General features: G+C 47.7%; 1 protein-coding gene across 1 annotated transcript in view; it reads left to right on the plus strand.

Annotated features, from left to right (window-relative positions):
* Positions 1-7,521: 7,521 nt before the first annotated feature.
* Positions 7,522-15,007, plus strand: part of CCDC88C (coiled-coil domain containing 88C) — a gene marked incomplete at its 3' end in the record, with an annotated part of 95,761 nt that continues 88,275 nt past the window's right edge. Inside the window, exons 1-2 of the mRNA XM_082000779.1 lie at positions 7,522-7,669; positions 7,783-7,883. Of these exons, the coding sequence (XP_081856905.1) occupies positions 7,610-7,669; positions 7,783-7,883 (161 nt within the window). The 5' untranslated portion in view covers positions 7,522-7,609. The remainder of the gene's footprint in view (positions 7,670-7,782; positions 7,884-15,007) is intronic.

A 15,007-nucleotide genomic window follows, 5' to 3' on the forward strand; every position in this document is an offset into this window, starting at 1 on the left:
AACTCAGGATTGCTGTTAATTACATAATTTTAAGGAAAAATAAATAAAATACATGCCTAAATATATGGATCCTCTTAGAAGAGATCGTTTTAGGAGTGAAGGCTATCTACCTAGCGTACCATAAATGTAGTGACAAATTCCATAGACTGTGGAAAATGAACTCCTTTTTCTTTAGGGGAAGGATCAGCAGGCTACTGGTGATGAATAAAAACAACCCAAACCAATCGGGCAGTTGCCAGAGTGCCCTGGGAAGCCTCTTGTAGAGCTCTGAAAATGGCCAGTGATGGCTGTTAAAACTCAGAAGAGGAAAAGGTATCCAAGATAGGAGATAACCATGTTCAGCATATTATAACTGAAGGTATAAAACTGCTCACCAGAACAGCAAAGCATCTTGCTCCCCAGGACCTGAATTTTTACTTTTCTGGCATTTTTGGGGAGTCCTTGCAGTTACCCGCTCCAAATGTAAAAGCAAGTTTCGTCTTGCCTGTCCTTCTCCAGAGACATACCTGGCAATTAGAGAACCTTTGCAAGCTGGATGTGTGATGCTGATAGCTAAAGCATTCACATCACCACCTCATCTATTTCTAGCCATTATCCAGGCATTTGAAAGGTCATCTGCCGTATCACAACATACCCCATCTCTTAATAACTGGTTGCTTGATAGACCTTTCGCACTGAGCATCAAGGCTTCATCTACTGCACTAATAATACACTGTGGCTATTTTAGGGTGCTGCTAATATCAAAATGTGTCTGGCAGCTTGCAGTATCCTACAGGCCTTTGTAAAATACCAGCAAAGTATGGCTAGATGGCTGATGTAGATCAGGTACAACAGTGTGTACAGTGTAGTGAATACAATCACTACAACATGTGTCTGATGTTCTCTTTGTACTTTTTGGACACTCCAGCTGCTACTACATCAAATAGCGAGAGAACTGAGTTATACTGATCGATAATTTGCCTACAAGTCTTGCATCAGAGTATGAGGGCAGGCAGAGGCATGTATAGCCAAGGAAGGGAATGGCTTTTGAACAGTAGCCTCACCAAATACAGTCCTTTTATGCTCTACAGTGAGTTTACAGTCACTACAGCATCTGTGAAACACAGATGTTATAATGGAAATAACAATTCTCTCAAGCATCTATAATTGAAAATAATCTCACTTCTAAGAGAGTGAGCCAAGCCCATGTGATTTGAGTTCATTTTCTGTTCACATTGACCTCTAAATAATATTGAACTTTTACATAATCCACTTACCTGTGTTTCAGCACATTAAGTCAGCGCACATGATGCATAAACCACTGATCACCATTTTTTACCATGTTCTTGTAAAAAAGCTAGCTCTAACCTCTTCTTTGGGGTTATCACTGGACAACCTTAGTTTAGTGCCTTCTACCACACCACCTCAAAACTAGTCTTTAATTTCACTAGTTCCTCAAGTTCTTAGTTCACTAGTTCCTGCGTCTGACTGACTTGCACACAGAAGTGAATTCAGGGTGCTGTTTGAGCAGGCAGCATTGACACAAATTTCCCCATTCCCCATGTTGTTCAGTGTTCCAAGAAATGGCTGTCCTCTTGGTAGATATCTGAGGTGATGGTCCCAGCCTTGCTGTCATCTACCTCCCTGCCGAGGCTTTGTTAATTTCTCCTCCTTGGAGTGTTTTCCTTGTATGTAAATTTACACTTTCTTCAGCTCTAGCCAGCCTAAATACTTTCCAAAACCACTTATAAAATCTTTGGTTGTGCTTGCCTGTTATTTTACCTAGCACCCAATGTCATAAATATAGATATTGATACGGTCTTGTATAACTAAAATGCTGAAACAGCAGTCTGAAGAATGAACAATTCCCTAAAGTGCTGGATCTTCAAAATCAGGTTGTGTTTTTATAAGGATATTTGCTAGTGATGATTGATAGGAATTGATACTGATGATTTGAAAGTATTTTAGAAGTGTTTTCAAGTCATCAGTATTGAATCTTTAACATAATCAAAAGATGTTCCATTTGGTATATTTTAGTTCTTTCTATACTTCCCTTTCTCCCTTCAGAGTGGCCAGTAACAGTCCCCGTAGTGTGGTCCCATTGGTTCTTCTGCTCATCTCATGATTCCCAGTTAACACTGCTGGTGTAGTTCCTCTTTCACCTCCTGCCAGAGAGAGAGAAACTGGGGAACATACATGGCAATCATCCTCCTCAGTTGTGTTCTGTGGCTTGATGAGAACCCAACATTTGGATAACATCCCCAAGCCTTTACACAATCATTTTGGCCCTTGCCTCTTCAGTAATCACCTTCTCAATAGGCCAGGCCCCATTGTGCCTTTAAAACCTGTAAGACACCTTCCCCTCTCTGCTGCTGCTTCAAATTATGTCTTTTCCGATTTGCTGGACACGTGGTTCCCACACGCCTCTGCCCAAGCTCACCGCTTTAGATCACCACAACCAGCCTTTGTCTCTTTATCTTATGAGTCTAATTTAATCTGTTCTCTTTTCTTTCAGCCTCATGAGCACTCCTTTGCTGCTGTGACACTTGTCGCTTCTCTGAAGGCTTCAAGTCAAGGAGGTTACACCACTGTCCCGGTGTTTGCCTGGGATGCGAATACTCCTCCCTTGCTTTCAAGTTCATGCAAAGAGCCACAACCCACTGCTGGTCCTTCGTCTTCTCCCTGTATCTTTTGCTCTTTATTGTTTGCCTTGTGTATTTGGCACTCTATTTACTTTTTATGGACTGAGATGTTCTGCTCAAGCTCTCTCTTCTTATATTTTAGATCCTGTATTATGTTAATCTCATCAGGCTTAAATTTCAGCACTGAATGACCATCCTGCTCTGTATCAAAGGTTAATGCTAAAGTTTCTGGGAGTTCCTCTCTGAATGTTTTCTTTCAGATACCAATCACAGAGACTCTGTAAATCACCCGCATCGCCCCTCCCCACATTCAGCTTGATCTAAGGCACATAAACAAATAATTCTGGGGTTTTGTTTGTGTTTTGGTAGCACATACAGTTTTGTTCCTTTTTACTTTCATTCAAATGTCTCTAACACAGGTTCTTTACCACCTTTGTCCAAACAAAATCAGCGGTATTGAAAATAGCATTTCAGAATCGGATATTGTGAGGAGCAAAGCTATCTTCTGGCCACCTTGTTTTTTTCCTGGCATCCCTTGTTTACAGCTCCAGAATCTATTTAAAGTAAACTTGTCTCATAGCTGAGAAGCTGGTTGATGAACAGTAGAGTCATATTTAGAAGAAAGCTGCTTAATGACAGTCCCAAGCAAAGAAGGAGAAAAAGCCCTTTCCTGATTTCCATGAGTTTAATTCTGGTATTGTAACCCTGTAAATTCTGTTATTCCCATCCCTCAGCAACTTACGCTTCAGACAGCAGATGAATGGTGGAGCTTTGTTGATGGTTGTAATCGTTGCTAAGGGACAGTCTGAGGGAGGTGAATCACGCCATTTACAGTCAGCCTGAAGGAACATTTGGAAATGCTTGAGCTTAGAAATGTCCTTCTGTGGTCTGTGTTGCTGGGAGTCGAGTGCTTTGTGGCTGTGAAGAGTGCTTTAGAAACATACGATTACGGAGGCATTAAACATCCCGGTGTCTTTAGTTGCTTGTACCCTTCTATGTGTTTCAGATCATTATTCCAGTGCGTCTTCTTTGATAATGAAAAACATAATTGAAAGCTGACTGTGTGCAAATGGAATGAAAAGAAAGTTGTTGTAAATCACACTGAAATTCAATACTCCAAATTTTCATCATTTCTTCACTGTAAGAGGCATGATTTCCAAATGCAATTGCATGTATGTGTCTGGATTGGAACTTTCTTGGATATATTCACAGGCATTTGTTTTATTTTCTTGGATAGACTCACAGGCATTTATTTTACTTTGTCTGCTGTGTGCAGCCGGCAGCTTCAGGTGCCACCAGAAATGAGAACTTGACCTCTAGTAGGTAGGTGAGGTTTTACAAGCTACGTCTAAGGTGGGTAAATATAAGCGCCCACACTATAACCGCTAAGTCACAGACGGGAGAGAGCATAGAGGAAGCAGTACACACCTGGCTGGGGCTGACGGGCACGGCAGAATTACTGAGGAAAAATAAGGCAGCGTAGGCAGTTTGAGGGCGTAAGGGCCAGGGTACGTTCCTCGCGCGAGGCAGGCCGCCTGCCCTCCTCCAGCCCTGCGCTCGGTACCCGCCACGGGACTTTGCAGGACTCCAGGGCAAGCCTGGTCTTGTCCCCCTTCGGGTCAGCAGGGTTTTACCAACACGCGGCTCTCTTGCGTGCCCAGCTTGAAGGTTGTAGGCTGGACTCGGGGCCTCGAAAAGACTCACCCTTTCGGGGTGTCCCTCGGTCTTTCAGCTCCTTGCGCTTCAGCTGGGGGCTGCAGCCCCCTCCAGCACTTCCCTTCCCCCCTTGTCACAGGTGGTGAAGGAGTTTACCGCTGGTTTACACGCTACATCCGTGGCACCGCTTGTTCCGAACGAGGAAAACGTTATTTCCTACAGCCCTGGGTGAGAACGCAGCCGCTCCCCGGGACCCCGCTCCCGCCCTCGGCCGTCGCCGCGGCTCGGCGGGACGCCCCGCGGCCGGCAGGGGGCGCCCGGAGCCCACTCCGAGGCCGCGGCCCCTCCCCAGCGACCGCGCGGCGCTGCCGGCGGGACCCGCCGTTCTCCGCGGGGCGGGCGCGGCCCTGGAGCAACGCGTGAGCCGCCGGCCCCGCATCCAGCCCCGGGGAGGCTTCCCGGGCGTTCAGAACCGGGCTCCGTGGCGCGGCCGTCCTCTCGGTCCTCTCGCCACTAGCAGCGCCTGCATCGGGCTGCGCAACGGGCGCCTCGTTTCAGGAGCGTGTAGGGGCACCCGCCTGCAAAGGAGCGGCGCCCCAGCTGTGGAAAGTGGGCAGTAGTCTTGCGTTCGTGTTCTGTCTTCTCTGGAGGGGACTATATATTTTTCAAATGCTATTACGCTGGCTTTGTTTTGATTCTACTCATTAACACACCCGTCCTCTTGTAAGTACTGCAGTTAACAGCTTTAAAATTTTGTTTAAAGAAATCTGTTCACAAAACAGGAGATCACCAGGCTTCAAGAAGTTTAGCGGCCCATCTCTCCGAAGTGGTGAGCAACTATCAACCATTCTACTTTTTCTCTCCACACAGGAGCAGGAGCTCTTACACTCAAATGCATACCTACTTCTCCTTCCAGCTACAACGGAGGGTTTCCTTGCAAACCTTCCTTCTTTCCAGGCCCAGAAACGCTGAGACTACGTGGCTCACACACAAAAAAAGGTTAATTTAACTGTCGGTACCCTCCTGCTACATCCTCTCAAGAAACTTAGGGCAGGACAAGCTGTACTGACTTGCAAGCAAGTGGCAGCTCACAGGGGCCGGCTAGCGACCAGGGGTGAACCATCCCTTGGTCTACGCCTCTGAGGAGCAAAAATAAATCGCACGCCTCAAAGAGCACGTTCCCCAGCTAATTTAGGGCCATTCCCTTCTAATACTGGGATCCATCCAAATGCGAATCCGAAGCCTGAGGCTTGAGCTGCTCTTGGTTTTTGTAATGAAAACCTAGATGTTTCCCCGGCGGGGAAAGCGAGGGAGCGCACCCTCAGCACGGCGGGGGGGACACGAGCAGGCGGGGACCCGCACTCGGGCCGCGGGTGAGCGCAGCATCTCTCGCACGGTAGCGGATTTCCCTTTGTGCTCTGTTAAAGTCCGTCAGAAGCAAACGCAAAGTCTGTGCTAACGGGTCGGTGACTGATGCTCCCCAAAAGCGCAGGGTCGTCGATACGCACGGGGCTGCCTAAAGTAAGGATCCTCACGGAGCGTATCGTTAAAACCGATCGTTACTGGGACAAACAGGCCACTGCCACGAACGCCAGTATCTATCGTTTGGTAATAGATTGCTTGCAAACTGCTCGGGTCCCTCGGGCAGGACACCAGCCGTCCCTCCCTCAACCACTACACAAACACACTGATACCCATCTCCCTTCCCACCAAAAAAAAAAAAAGTATGGACGATGAAGTGGTTAATAATAAACAGAATTTCAGATACGGTTTGCCCTACTGTGTAAAATCCAAAGTGTATTTGGGGGATTCAGTCTGATCAAACGACAAATAGGCAAAATGCATCAAGGACTGATAAATACCAGAGAGAAAAGACTGCACCTGGGAAAAACAGAGCCAACTGCCCAACGCGAACCTAGCAAAACTAAAGCTCGCTATGTAACACCACGCACGGAATGGTTAGACTTTATGACTAAATTTATTTCCTCAAAATTTGAGACTGGGATCAATAAAGCAGTAATCATCCAGGTTACCTAGGATGATTTTTTAAAATTATTTTTCTTTTTAACTAAAGATAGAGTAAATTCTGCCCCCGCAGGAAAATAATGCACAGCCTCGGTGCAGTTACGGCTGTCTGTGCCCGGACAGCACCCGGGTGATGAACCGCGCACCCCTTGTGCGTGGAGCCGGACCAGCCCACAGCAAAACGCCCGCGCGTTTGGGAATAGGCAAAACGCCTTTTGCACCGTGATTCGTTTTATTTCAGACGCGCGGGCGACAGGTCGTGCCTCTCGCCTTCCTCGACAGCTGTCCGTTAGCGGCGGCTGTGCTGCCGCGAGGGGCGTTGGAGCTGCTCGTGCCCGCGGCAGCACTTGACGGACAGCTCCACGCTCTTCAGAGCAGAAACGCTACAACGAAGGGCACGGCGCCGGCAGCTCCCCGCAACGCACCCAGGCGGGTGCGTGGGTGTAACTGCCCACGGCACGCTCCCAAAGCCGCCCACGCCGCGGGCCGACCTCGCCGCGGGGGCTCGCATCGCCTCGGTTCAAACGGGGGAAGGAGACGCAGCCGCGGGTTGGGAGCGGGGCCCCCCCGCCTCCTGCCGGCCGCCTCCTCGGCGCCGGGGCCCCTCTCGCAAACTTTCGTCCGAGGGATCTGGCCACCGCAGGGGCGGGACAGCCGCTACCGGGGGGGCGCGGCGGGCGGGCGCCGCCGGCCCGGGCCGCGCACAGCGGGGCAACGACCGGCCGGCCAGCCCGGCTTCGTACCGTGGCCCGCCCCCTACCCCGCGGCCGCCCAGGGGCGCCGCCCATTGGCCGGCGCCGACCCTTTCCGCGCCTCTCATTCGCGACGGGCCGTGCCCGTCACCGCGCGGCCGCGGCCCGGGTCTAATTGCCGGGTCGAGGGCGCGCCCCGCCGCAGGTAGCGTCGCGGCGGCGGTCGGAGCGGGGTTGGGGGCTGTGCTGCGCTGCCTCCCGGAGCCGCCATCGCCGCGCCTCCGCTCCCCGCCTCGGGGGAGTCCGTCGCGGGCAGCCGCCCCCCTCTCCGAGCGTGGCTTGCTCCTGCCGGTGGGGGCCGGGCGGCTGCGGGGCGAGCTCGGCGGGGGAAGATCGGCCTGTTGCTGCCAGGAGGAGGGACCGCGGCGGCGGCGAGCGGCCCCGCGTCTCCCCCCGGCGCGGGGGCGGGGGAGCGATGAGCCGCGCATTGTTTCCCCTGTAGGCAGCGCCCGGCGGGCAGCGGGGCGGCGGGCCATGGGCTCCGCGCCTTTGTCTCCCGAGTGAGCCGGCCCTGCTCCCGCAGCCTCCCGCCGCCGCCAGCCGGGCCCCAGCGACATGGACGTGACCGTCTCCGAGCTCCTGGAGCTCTTCCTGCAGAGCCCCTTGGTGACCTGGGTGAGCGCAGGGCGGGCGGCCGGGAGCGGGGCGGCCCCGACCCAGCGGGGACGCGGGGGGGCGGCCGGGCCCTGCGGACGCCCCCCCAACCCCGCCGCCCTTCCTCCCGGCAGGTGAAAACCTTTGGGGCCCTGGGGAGCGGGGACGAGGACAACCTCGGCGTCTACATGGACCTGGTGGACGGCGTCGTCCTGAACAAAATCATGCTGCAAATGTGAGTGGGCTCCGGAGCGGCGGGCTGCCGCGGGGCCGACCGCCTCTGGCGGGGCGGGGGGCGGTCCTGGGACCGTGCTGCGCCTCGCCGCTTCGCTTTTTTCCCTTTTGGTTGCTATTTGAAACGAACAAAAAGGAAGGGGGGAGGGAAACCCAAACGCAAACTCATACAGTTCTAGAAAATCTGCTTTAACGTTTTTCTAGGGTTTTTTTTTTTTTTTTTTGAGGGTGTTGGATTTTGCCTCCCCCCCCCTCCCCACCCCCCCCCCCAGCAGTTATTTTTCCTTAGTTGTTCATATAGGCTTTAGGGGAAGGTATGCGGCAGTACAAATAAGGAAATGGAAGTACCTTACCATTATGAAGCTCCACTGGGAAGATTTCATCTGAAGTTCTCTATGTTCTCGTGTAAACTTTGATATGAAATACATAACTGGGCAAAAAGAAAACTTCCGTGGTATTTCTTTTGGGCAGCACTGTAAGGATATGTCTTGAGGAAACTTATAGATAGGTTAAAAGAACAAACACTGAAAACACCCTGGCAGTGAATTGTTGATAGAACTTAGACATTTTCTTAACCACATCCTTTCCTGTTGCTGATCTGCTGCATGCAGATCCTGACTGCTCTCTATCATCTCTGTATTTGCTTTTAAATATTCTGAAATGTGTCTGACAAGGCGTTTGTAGGGAGAAGTATTTGACTTTCAGGGGAAGAGACTCTGGAAATCACTCAGCTTTGGCACTGAACTCTTTTAAGCGAATGAAACCAATTGAAGCTTGACCTGTGATTTGCAATGTTAGGCCAAGGCCAAGCACCTAAATGAAGAATTCATATTAGAATCTTGAAGTGAAATTCTTGAACTTAAAAAAAAAAAACCAAACAAAAAAACAAGACAACCATGCCCCACCCACTCAAGCTGGCAAGTTTTGTTATCTTCTGGTACCTGGCTGCTCCATCTGAAAAGGTAATACAATTTTCTTCTGGTCTGATGTTACTAACGGGAAATTGTGAACTGGAACTTAGATAGCGAAGCTGGTGAAGATTCATGATTTGGAACAGAATCCAGATCAATCAGCCTGCTTGGGGATAATAAAATAGTGGTGTAAAATAATAGCTGGGATGGAAACCTGGTGTAAAGAGAAGTTGTAATTTTCAGCATTTCTCAAGGAGTACTTACACTTTAAAAAGAGAACTTTCTGCAAATTGGAGCATTGAGTATGAACGTTCAGATCCAGACTTGTACCTTTCCAAGATGTGGGGAATTGGACTTTGATTTATGACCGTTGTGTTTGGCACAGAGGTGATCAACCAAACTACCAAGGAACAGTAGCAGTTGAGTCTGCTGCAGGTTTCACTAACTAAACTATCACTGTTGTCTAATGTGTGCAAGAATCTTCCTATTTCAAAACAAGAAAAATTAAATTAATACTTAGTTGCTCTTGAATTTTGTTATTAAATAGGCTGAAGTTCTGTGACTTTTGAATGACTGGCATTCTTGAGTGATGTATTTTAGAAGTGCTTTATCTGGCGGTGTATGCGAATTTAAATAGTTTGTAGTTGGCCACTGAAACATGTCTAGGTAGCATAAAATTGTTGAAGTCTATGAAGCAACTTAACAATGCGCTGGGGACAAAGAATGGACAATACGGTCTCATTGAAATAAGGAAGAGGAGCATATAGGCTGACTGAATGCAGTGACACTAGCTGGCATTTTGTTGGATATCTTGAGTTTGTGAAAAGTGTCCTGGCATGTTTATTTGCCTTAAGCTGTCTGGAAAACAAATTTGTTTTTTCTAAAAAGCATCTTTGCCAGCAGTGTCGCAGAAAGTGTAAGTGGAGGAAGCACAAGCAGTGTGGAGTAGGAAACTGTCCCATTATACACAATCAGGGCTTTTTTTCTCCCTTTTCAGGCAGCTTTGGCAGTGTCTAAGGGCTTTGAAACCAAGAGTTTTCTACAGAGTACAAGACTGTTTAGGTTGGGGAGGATTGTGGCTGTATTTATGTATCCCAGCCCAGCAAGACGCTCAGGAGAGGTGCTGACTATGACCTTCACTTTTTTTCCTGACTTAACCTTTAGAAATTGCAATGCAATTACTGCTTGCCTGTAAATCAGGAAAGCCTTGCAAGGCGTGTTTCTGCCCCACAAAGCTTTCAGAATGGAAAAATAAATGTTTGTTTTAAAATGCTTTCTCATCAGTTTTCCGAGTCCTTGTCACTGAAGATGACTTTCAGTGCTTGGCTTGAGATTTCTTCCTGCTTAAATTGTGTTAATGAGGGTCTTTGATAAATCTGCCAGAATTTGATACACCATGCCATGATAGTGTTGATTGCCTGGAAGCACAGATGCATCATACATGTGCAGAGAACAGGGGGTAGCCGAGTGAAAGAGCTGGACTCCCAATGTGGATAGCAGCCTCCTCATTAATTTGTTATTTTGCTTTTAGATTTTTAAGTTGAAGATCCTGCTTGCCTGCTTACTGGAACGGAAGTAACACAGGCACATGAGCCTGCATCTAAACACCAGGTGTAATGCAGTACTTCTGTGCTGCAGATCAACAGGTTTCTTTTGGTAAAGATTTTGAAAGCCACATTCTTGGGAATTTCGTTATTAAAAATAAAACACTTTTTGTCCTGCAGCTAAGCAGATTTGAAGTTTATTCCATGGCCAAAAAGACAGGTGCATCTGTGAAGAAATCCAGATATACCTGTTGAGTGGAGATTGCTGAGTGAAAGTAAGGCTTTAGCTGTTAGAGGCATGAATGGGCTGTACGACTTAAGTCAGTGTCTAGTTTCTGTTGTAATAGGTTGGATTTTGCCTAAATGCTGTCTGGCAACTTAGAGTGGGTGGAGAAGATCCCAACTGCTTGATGTTGTGGTGTCAACGTTTTCTAGGTGGTGGGTTCGAATCGGCAAGGCAGCTGTGTCACCAGAGAGATAGGTGACATCTATGGCTTTTCTTGCCTGCCAGGTCCCTGCAGGCTGCGTGACAGGAGGTGAAAATAGGGTTGTGCCTTTGCTCCATCCTCTTCAGAAATGAAATGAACCGCTTCCAGGAGCTCTAGGCCTGAAGAAAATGTAGTTTGCCCCATTTGCCATTTGTAGTGGCCACACACCAAATGTGGCCAAGGCGCAAGGGTGGAGGCAAGGGAACATGGCCCGGGTTTAGGCAGATTCTGGCCACAATGTGGTTGGTAGGTAACCAGCTGTTGGGCTTTGCTGGTGATCCCTTTGCTTGCTGGTGATCCTTAACAAAGTGAGACCCTTTATAGAAGAGAGCTAAGGGTTGCTTAGTTCTCAGTAATGATGCCCAGCTGCTTAACCAGTTAAATCTAATAGGAAGAGGCAGACAGCAGCATTTGGTTTCCCCACTTACATTTTAAAACAAGACAAATGTTTTTTCAAGTCATTTTGCTGTAAATGGGTGGCTTCCTTTTCCTGTGTTCTGTCCAAGTGTATAACCCCAACCTGATCATGCATGAAGGACGTGTTGATTTTTGCAGACTTGCAGTACGGGCTGGATGCTCTGCATACAAAATGCTTGTTAATCTTCCAAGTGGAACTGCCATGTCCTGAGCTTCTGTGTTTCTGGTGGATTTATGTGTATCAGGTTAATGAGCTTCTCTGTGGACAAATTTTAAAGAACTTTTTTCAGATGGTTGTGTGTCACTTCCTGGTATGAAACTAGCACGTGGTGACACTGCATAGACTGCCTCCAGTGTTACCGTTGCAGCTGTGGCATAATACCTACAAGCATAAGCACATATTTGTCCTGCTTAACTTACAGAAAGTTTTATTTGGGAACTGATGTGGGGGTTTACAAATGCAGGCACACAAGCACATAAACGTTTTCATATTGAGGAGTTCTAATTCTTCTAATTGATGGTAGACTCTGCTTTTCTGTTACGCATTCCTGTTTGCTGAATGTTTTATCAGGAATGCATCTGATAAAACCACTTGTATTAAACCCACATAATAAAAATGCACAATAATAGGTTTTCCCATTTAAATTGCAACTGTCATGGTTTGTGGTATTGTCAATCTGTCGTCTTTAATTTAGACCACGTGACAGGAGCAGCCATGTTGTGAGTGCCTGCTTCTTGTGGTTTGTAGCAAACAGTGCAAATACCGGAAGGTTGAAGATATGCATCCATTTCATTTAAAATCCTATTTAAAGGTGCATTTTTCTACCATTTTCCAGGCAATTCAGAAATCCCTCCAGCCTTCAGTGCCTTCATCCCAGTTCATGTTAGAAGAAGGGAGAGTTAGACTGGTCCACGAGTGGTGTATCTTCAGTTAGCGGGTCACCTGCAGAGCAAAGTGTCGTGGGATGCTGGGCACGGCGGGCACAGCTGGTTCCTTCCAGTGTCTCATAACCCTTGGGCCCAGCTTGTGAGCTTCCCCCTTACTCATCAAAATTACTTGTTACAAATTGCTTGAATGAGATTGTGATTTTGAATTTTAAAAATGAGGGTGTTTTTGTTTGTTACTTTTATTAATTGGTGGCTTAAGGGGTTGTGTCTTCAAGCATTTGTGCTGCCAGCCCCAAGCCTTCTGGACTTGTCACTTGACCTCTGTCTCCTGGACCTTCCTTTCCTCTGTGCTCCTGTAAAAGTTGTGAAGGTGAGCTTCTTTAAAATGTTTAGGTATATGGTGAGGTTTGAGATTTCTTTCTGTTCAGTTGGCAGTGAAACCTTTGTTTATTTAGTGATGCCTCAGTCTTATCTAAATAACTTTTTTGATCTTGAGGAGTAGATTTTTTTTTTAGAGAGAACTGTAGTTTTCATTATATTTGTGCACAAGAGAAAGACCAAACATCAAAGAACTGAAAAAGCTCCTGATCGAGAATTGTGTTCAGGGATTTTTTTTTTTATATATATATTCAGACAGGAATTTGTTTCGGTTACCTGATTAGTGTTACAAAAAATCTCCTTTTTAATTTTCAATATGATCCTTGGAGAGAATTTCTTTCTGTAAAATTTTTCATAAACAAGTTTTGCCAACCAAACAGGTGCTATAATGTGCAGCGTGTGGTACTGACAGCTCTGTCGTCTTTAGGATAGAAACGTCTTTAAACACCGAATTTGCCTGTTATGGTGTGATTCTACTCAGGTGTGGGTTTTTCCTTGAGGACTCTGCTTCCCCTTCCTGCTTTTCCCTGCTGTAGGTCAGGCCGTTCGGGTTGTAGTGTCTCAAGTACCTCCATCTCTCTAGATGTTTTGCCTTTTTTGTTCGTTTCTCTTGAGGGCCATAAGCGCGTGTGGCCGTGGGTTTTCTGGCAGCTCGCTCCTTCCTTGAGCCCAGGTAAGCTCAGCCCAGGTAAGCTGAGGCCTGCTCCCTCCCGGGGTGTTGGCCCTGTTCCCTGCGGTGGGGCTCACCTGCAGGGCTGCCTTTGGGGAGGAGGCAGCAGGTGGGTCTGGGTCTGCTCCCGCAGCAGAGGCCCGTTTGCCTGTCCGGCCTCCTCTGGCGCTCCCCTTCCACGTCCCCCGAGATGTCTCGGGAGGCGGCAGCAGCAGGAGGGATCCAGCTGACCTCCTCGCCTAAGCCTTCTGGGCAGAAAATTTTTGAAAACTGCAACAAATGTATTTTTTCTGAATAAACATGTGCCTTGATTCTTACAAATGTTCGTCTCCATGCTTGTTAGGTCAAAAGATGTTTTGGCAGTTCAACTGGCTAAAAGTGAGCTTACCTGGTAAATGGAAAAGAATAAATCTGTCTTCTTTTGGGGGGGACCTCCCACTGCCTCCAAGAGCAACTTTCTGCGGCTCCTCCAAGTTCTCAGCTCTGGAGCTAGGACAGCTGTAGTCAGTATTCAAGCTTATCTGATCCAGGATTAAGAAAAAATACAGTAACAAATGAAGAAGAAATGGGATATTGCTTGTTGAGGGGGAATTGTTTAGTTTTGCCTGTGGAATTAATAAGCGCTGTGGTAGTTCAAAGTGTAGGCTGTGCTGGCCTTACGCGTCTTGTGCGAAGGGTCCCCTCTGAAGTGAGCCAAGGTGCTGGATGAAGTTGGTTACACAACATACTCAGAAATCCAAATCATCTTTTTTTTCGAGCTATATTCTGTTTTCAGAAAAGCTTTTAGCTTCCTTGTCTGTGAGGAGGCAGGACTGCCAGAGTGGCACCATGTGCTGTGGCTTGGCCCCAGGTTAAGAGGACCCCGAGGTCAGTGGCATTAAGGGCTCTCTGGGCAGCCAGTTACAGCCAAGGTGATAGGATAAAAGCTCCAGAATGGTGTCTGAGGGCCCTGTCCTGCTAATGCTATGTTCTTGTAACAGACTACTAGCTCCGCTGTGCCAAAAGATGAGCAGGTCTTGTATCGCAAGGAGGAGGAGTTCTGTGTCTTGTGTGCTTTTGAAAACTTCATCCAAGTCCTGCAGTTACACTGCTTACAGCTGTTGAAGAAATTGCTTCTCCTTTGCTGTGGCCAGTGGGTGCACCTTGGGAAGGGTCTTGGAGGTCTGCTATACAACCAAAGCTGTCTCTTCCTGGCCATAGAACCTGGGTCACTGCAAGACAGTGGTATGGCAGCATGCTGCCTACATGAGCTTTCACGTGGAACTAAGAACTGTAAACTGATCCTTCTGCTTGGCCAGCTTCTCTCTACTGTACGTTTCTTCCCTTTTAGCTTCCTGGTTTGTTGTGGTGACCTTGTCTAAAAAGGCTGAGCATCCAGCTTCCTTCAGGATCCAATTCTGCGTCAGCGTCTGCTCAGAGAGTACTGAAGGCAAGGTACTCTCCAAGTTCAAGCCCAGGTGCTATTTACACTTCTCCAACTTGCTGTGTTGCTGAAGACCCATACTGTCAAACTGTATGGGTATGGCATCTGCACTCCTGTATCTGAGCATCAGTAAAATGGAATATTTACTACAGATTTTACTTTAAAAGCTTGTTACATTTTTCTGTGTTCTCTTTTTTTTTTTCATGATTTATTATAGTGCCAATTGGTATATAAAAGCCTTTGCTGCTGTGAAGGCTTGTTCATGTCATGTCAGTGCCAATTTTGGTTATCTGTACTTCAGTTTGCTTGGACCCTGGTACATAAATACTGTGTATGATGTTATCTGCTGCCAAGGCAGTTTTCTCTCATCTCTGGAATATCTATGTATTCTGGCATATTTATACAC

Source organism: Phaethon aethereus (assembly GCF_964289735.1).
Source record: "Phaethon aethereus genome assembly, chromosome: 5".
NCBI classification, from domain to species: domain Eukaryota; kingdom Metazoa; phylum Chordata; class Aves; order Phaethontiformes; family Phaethontidae; genus Phaethon; species Phaethon aethereus.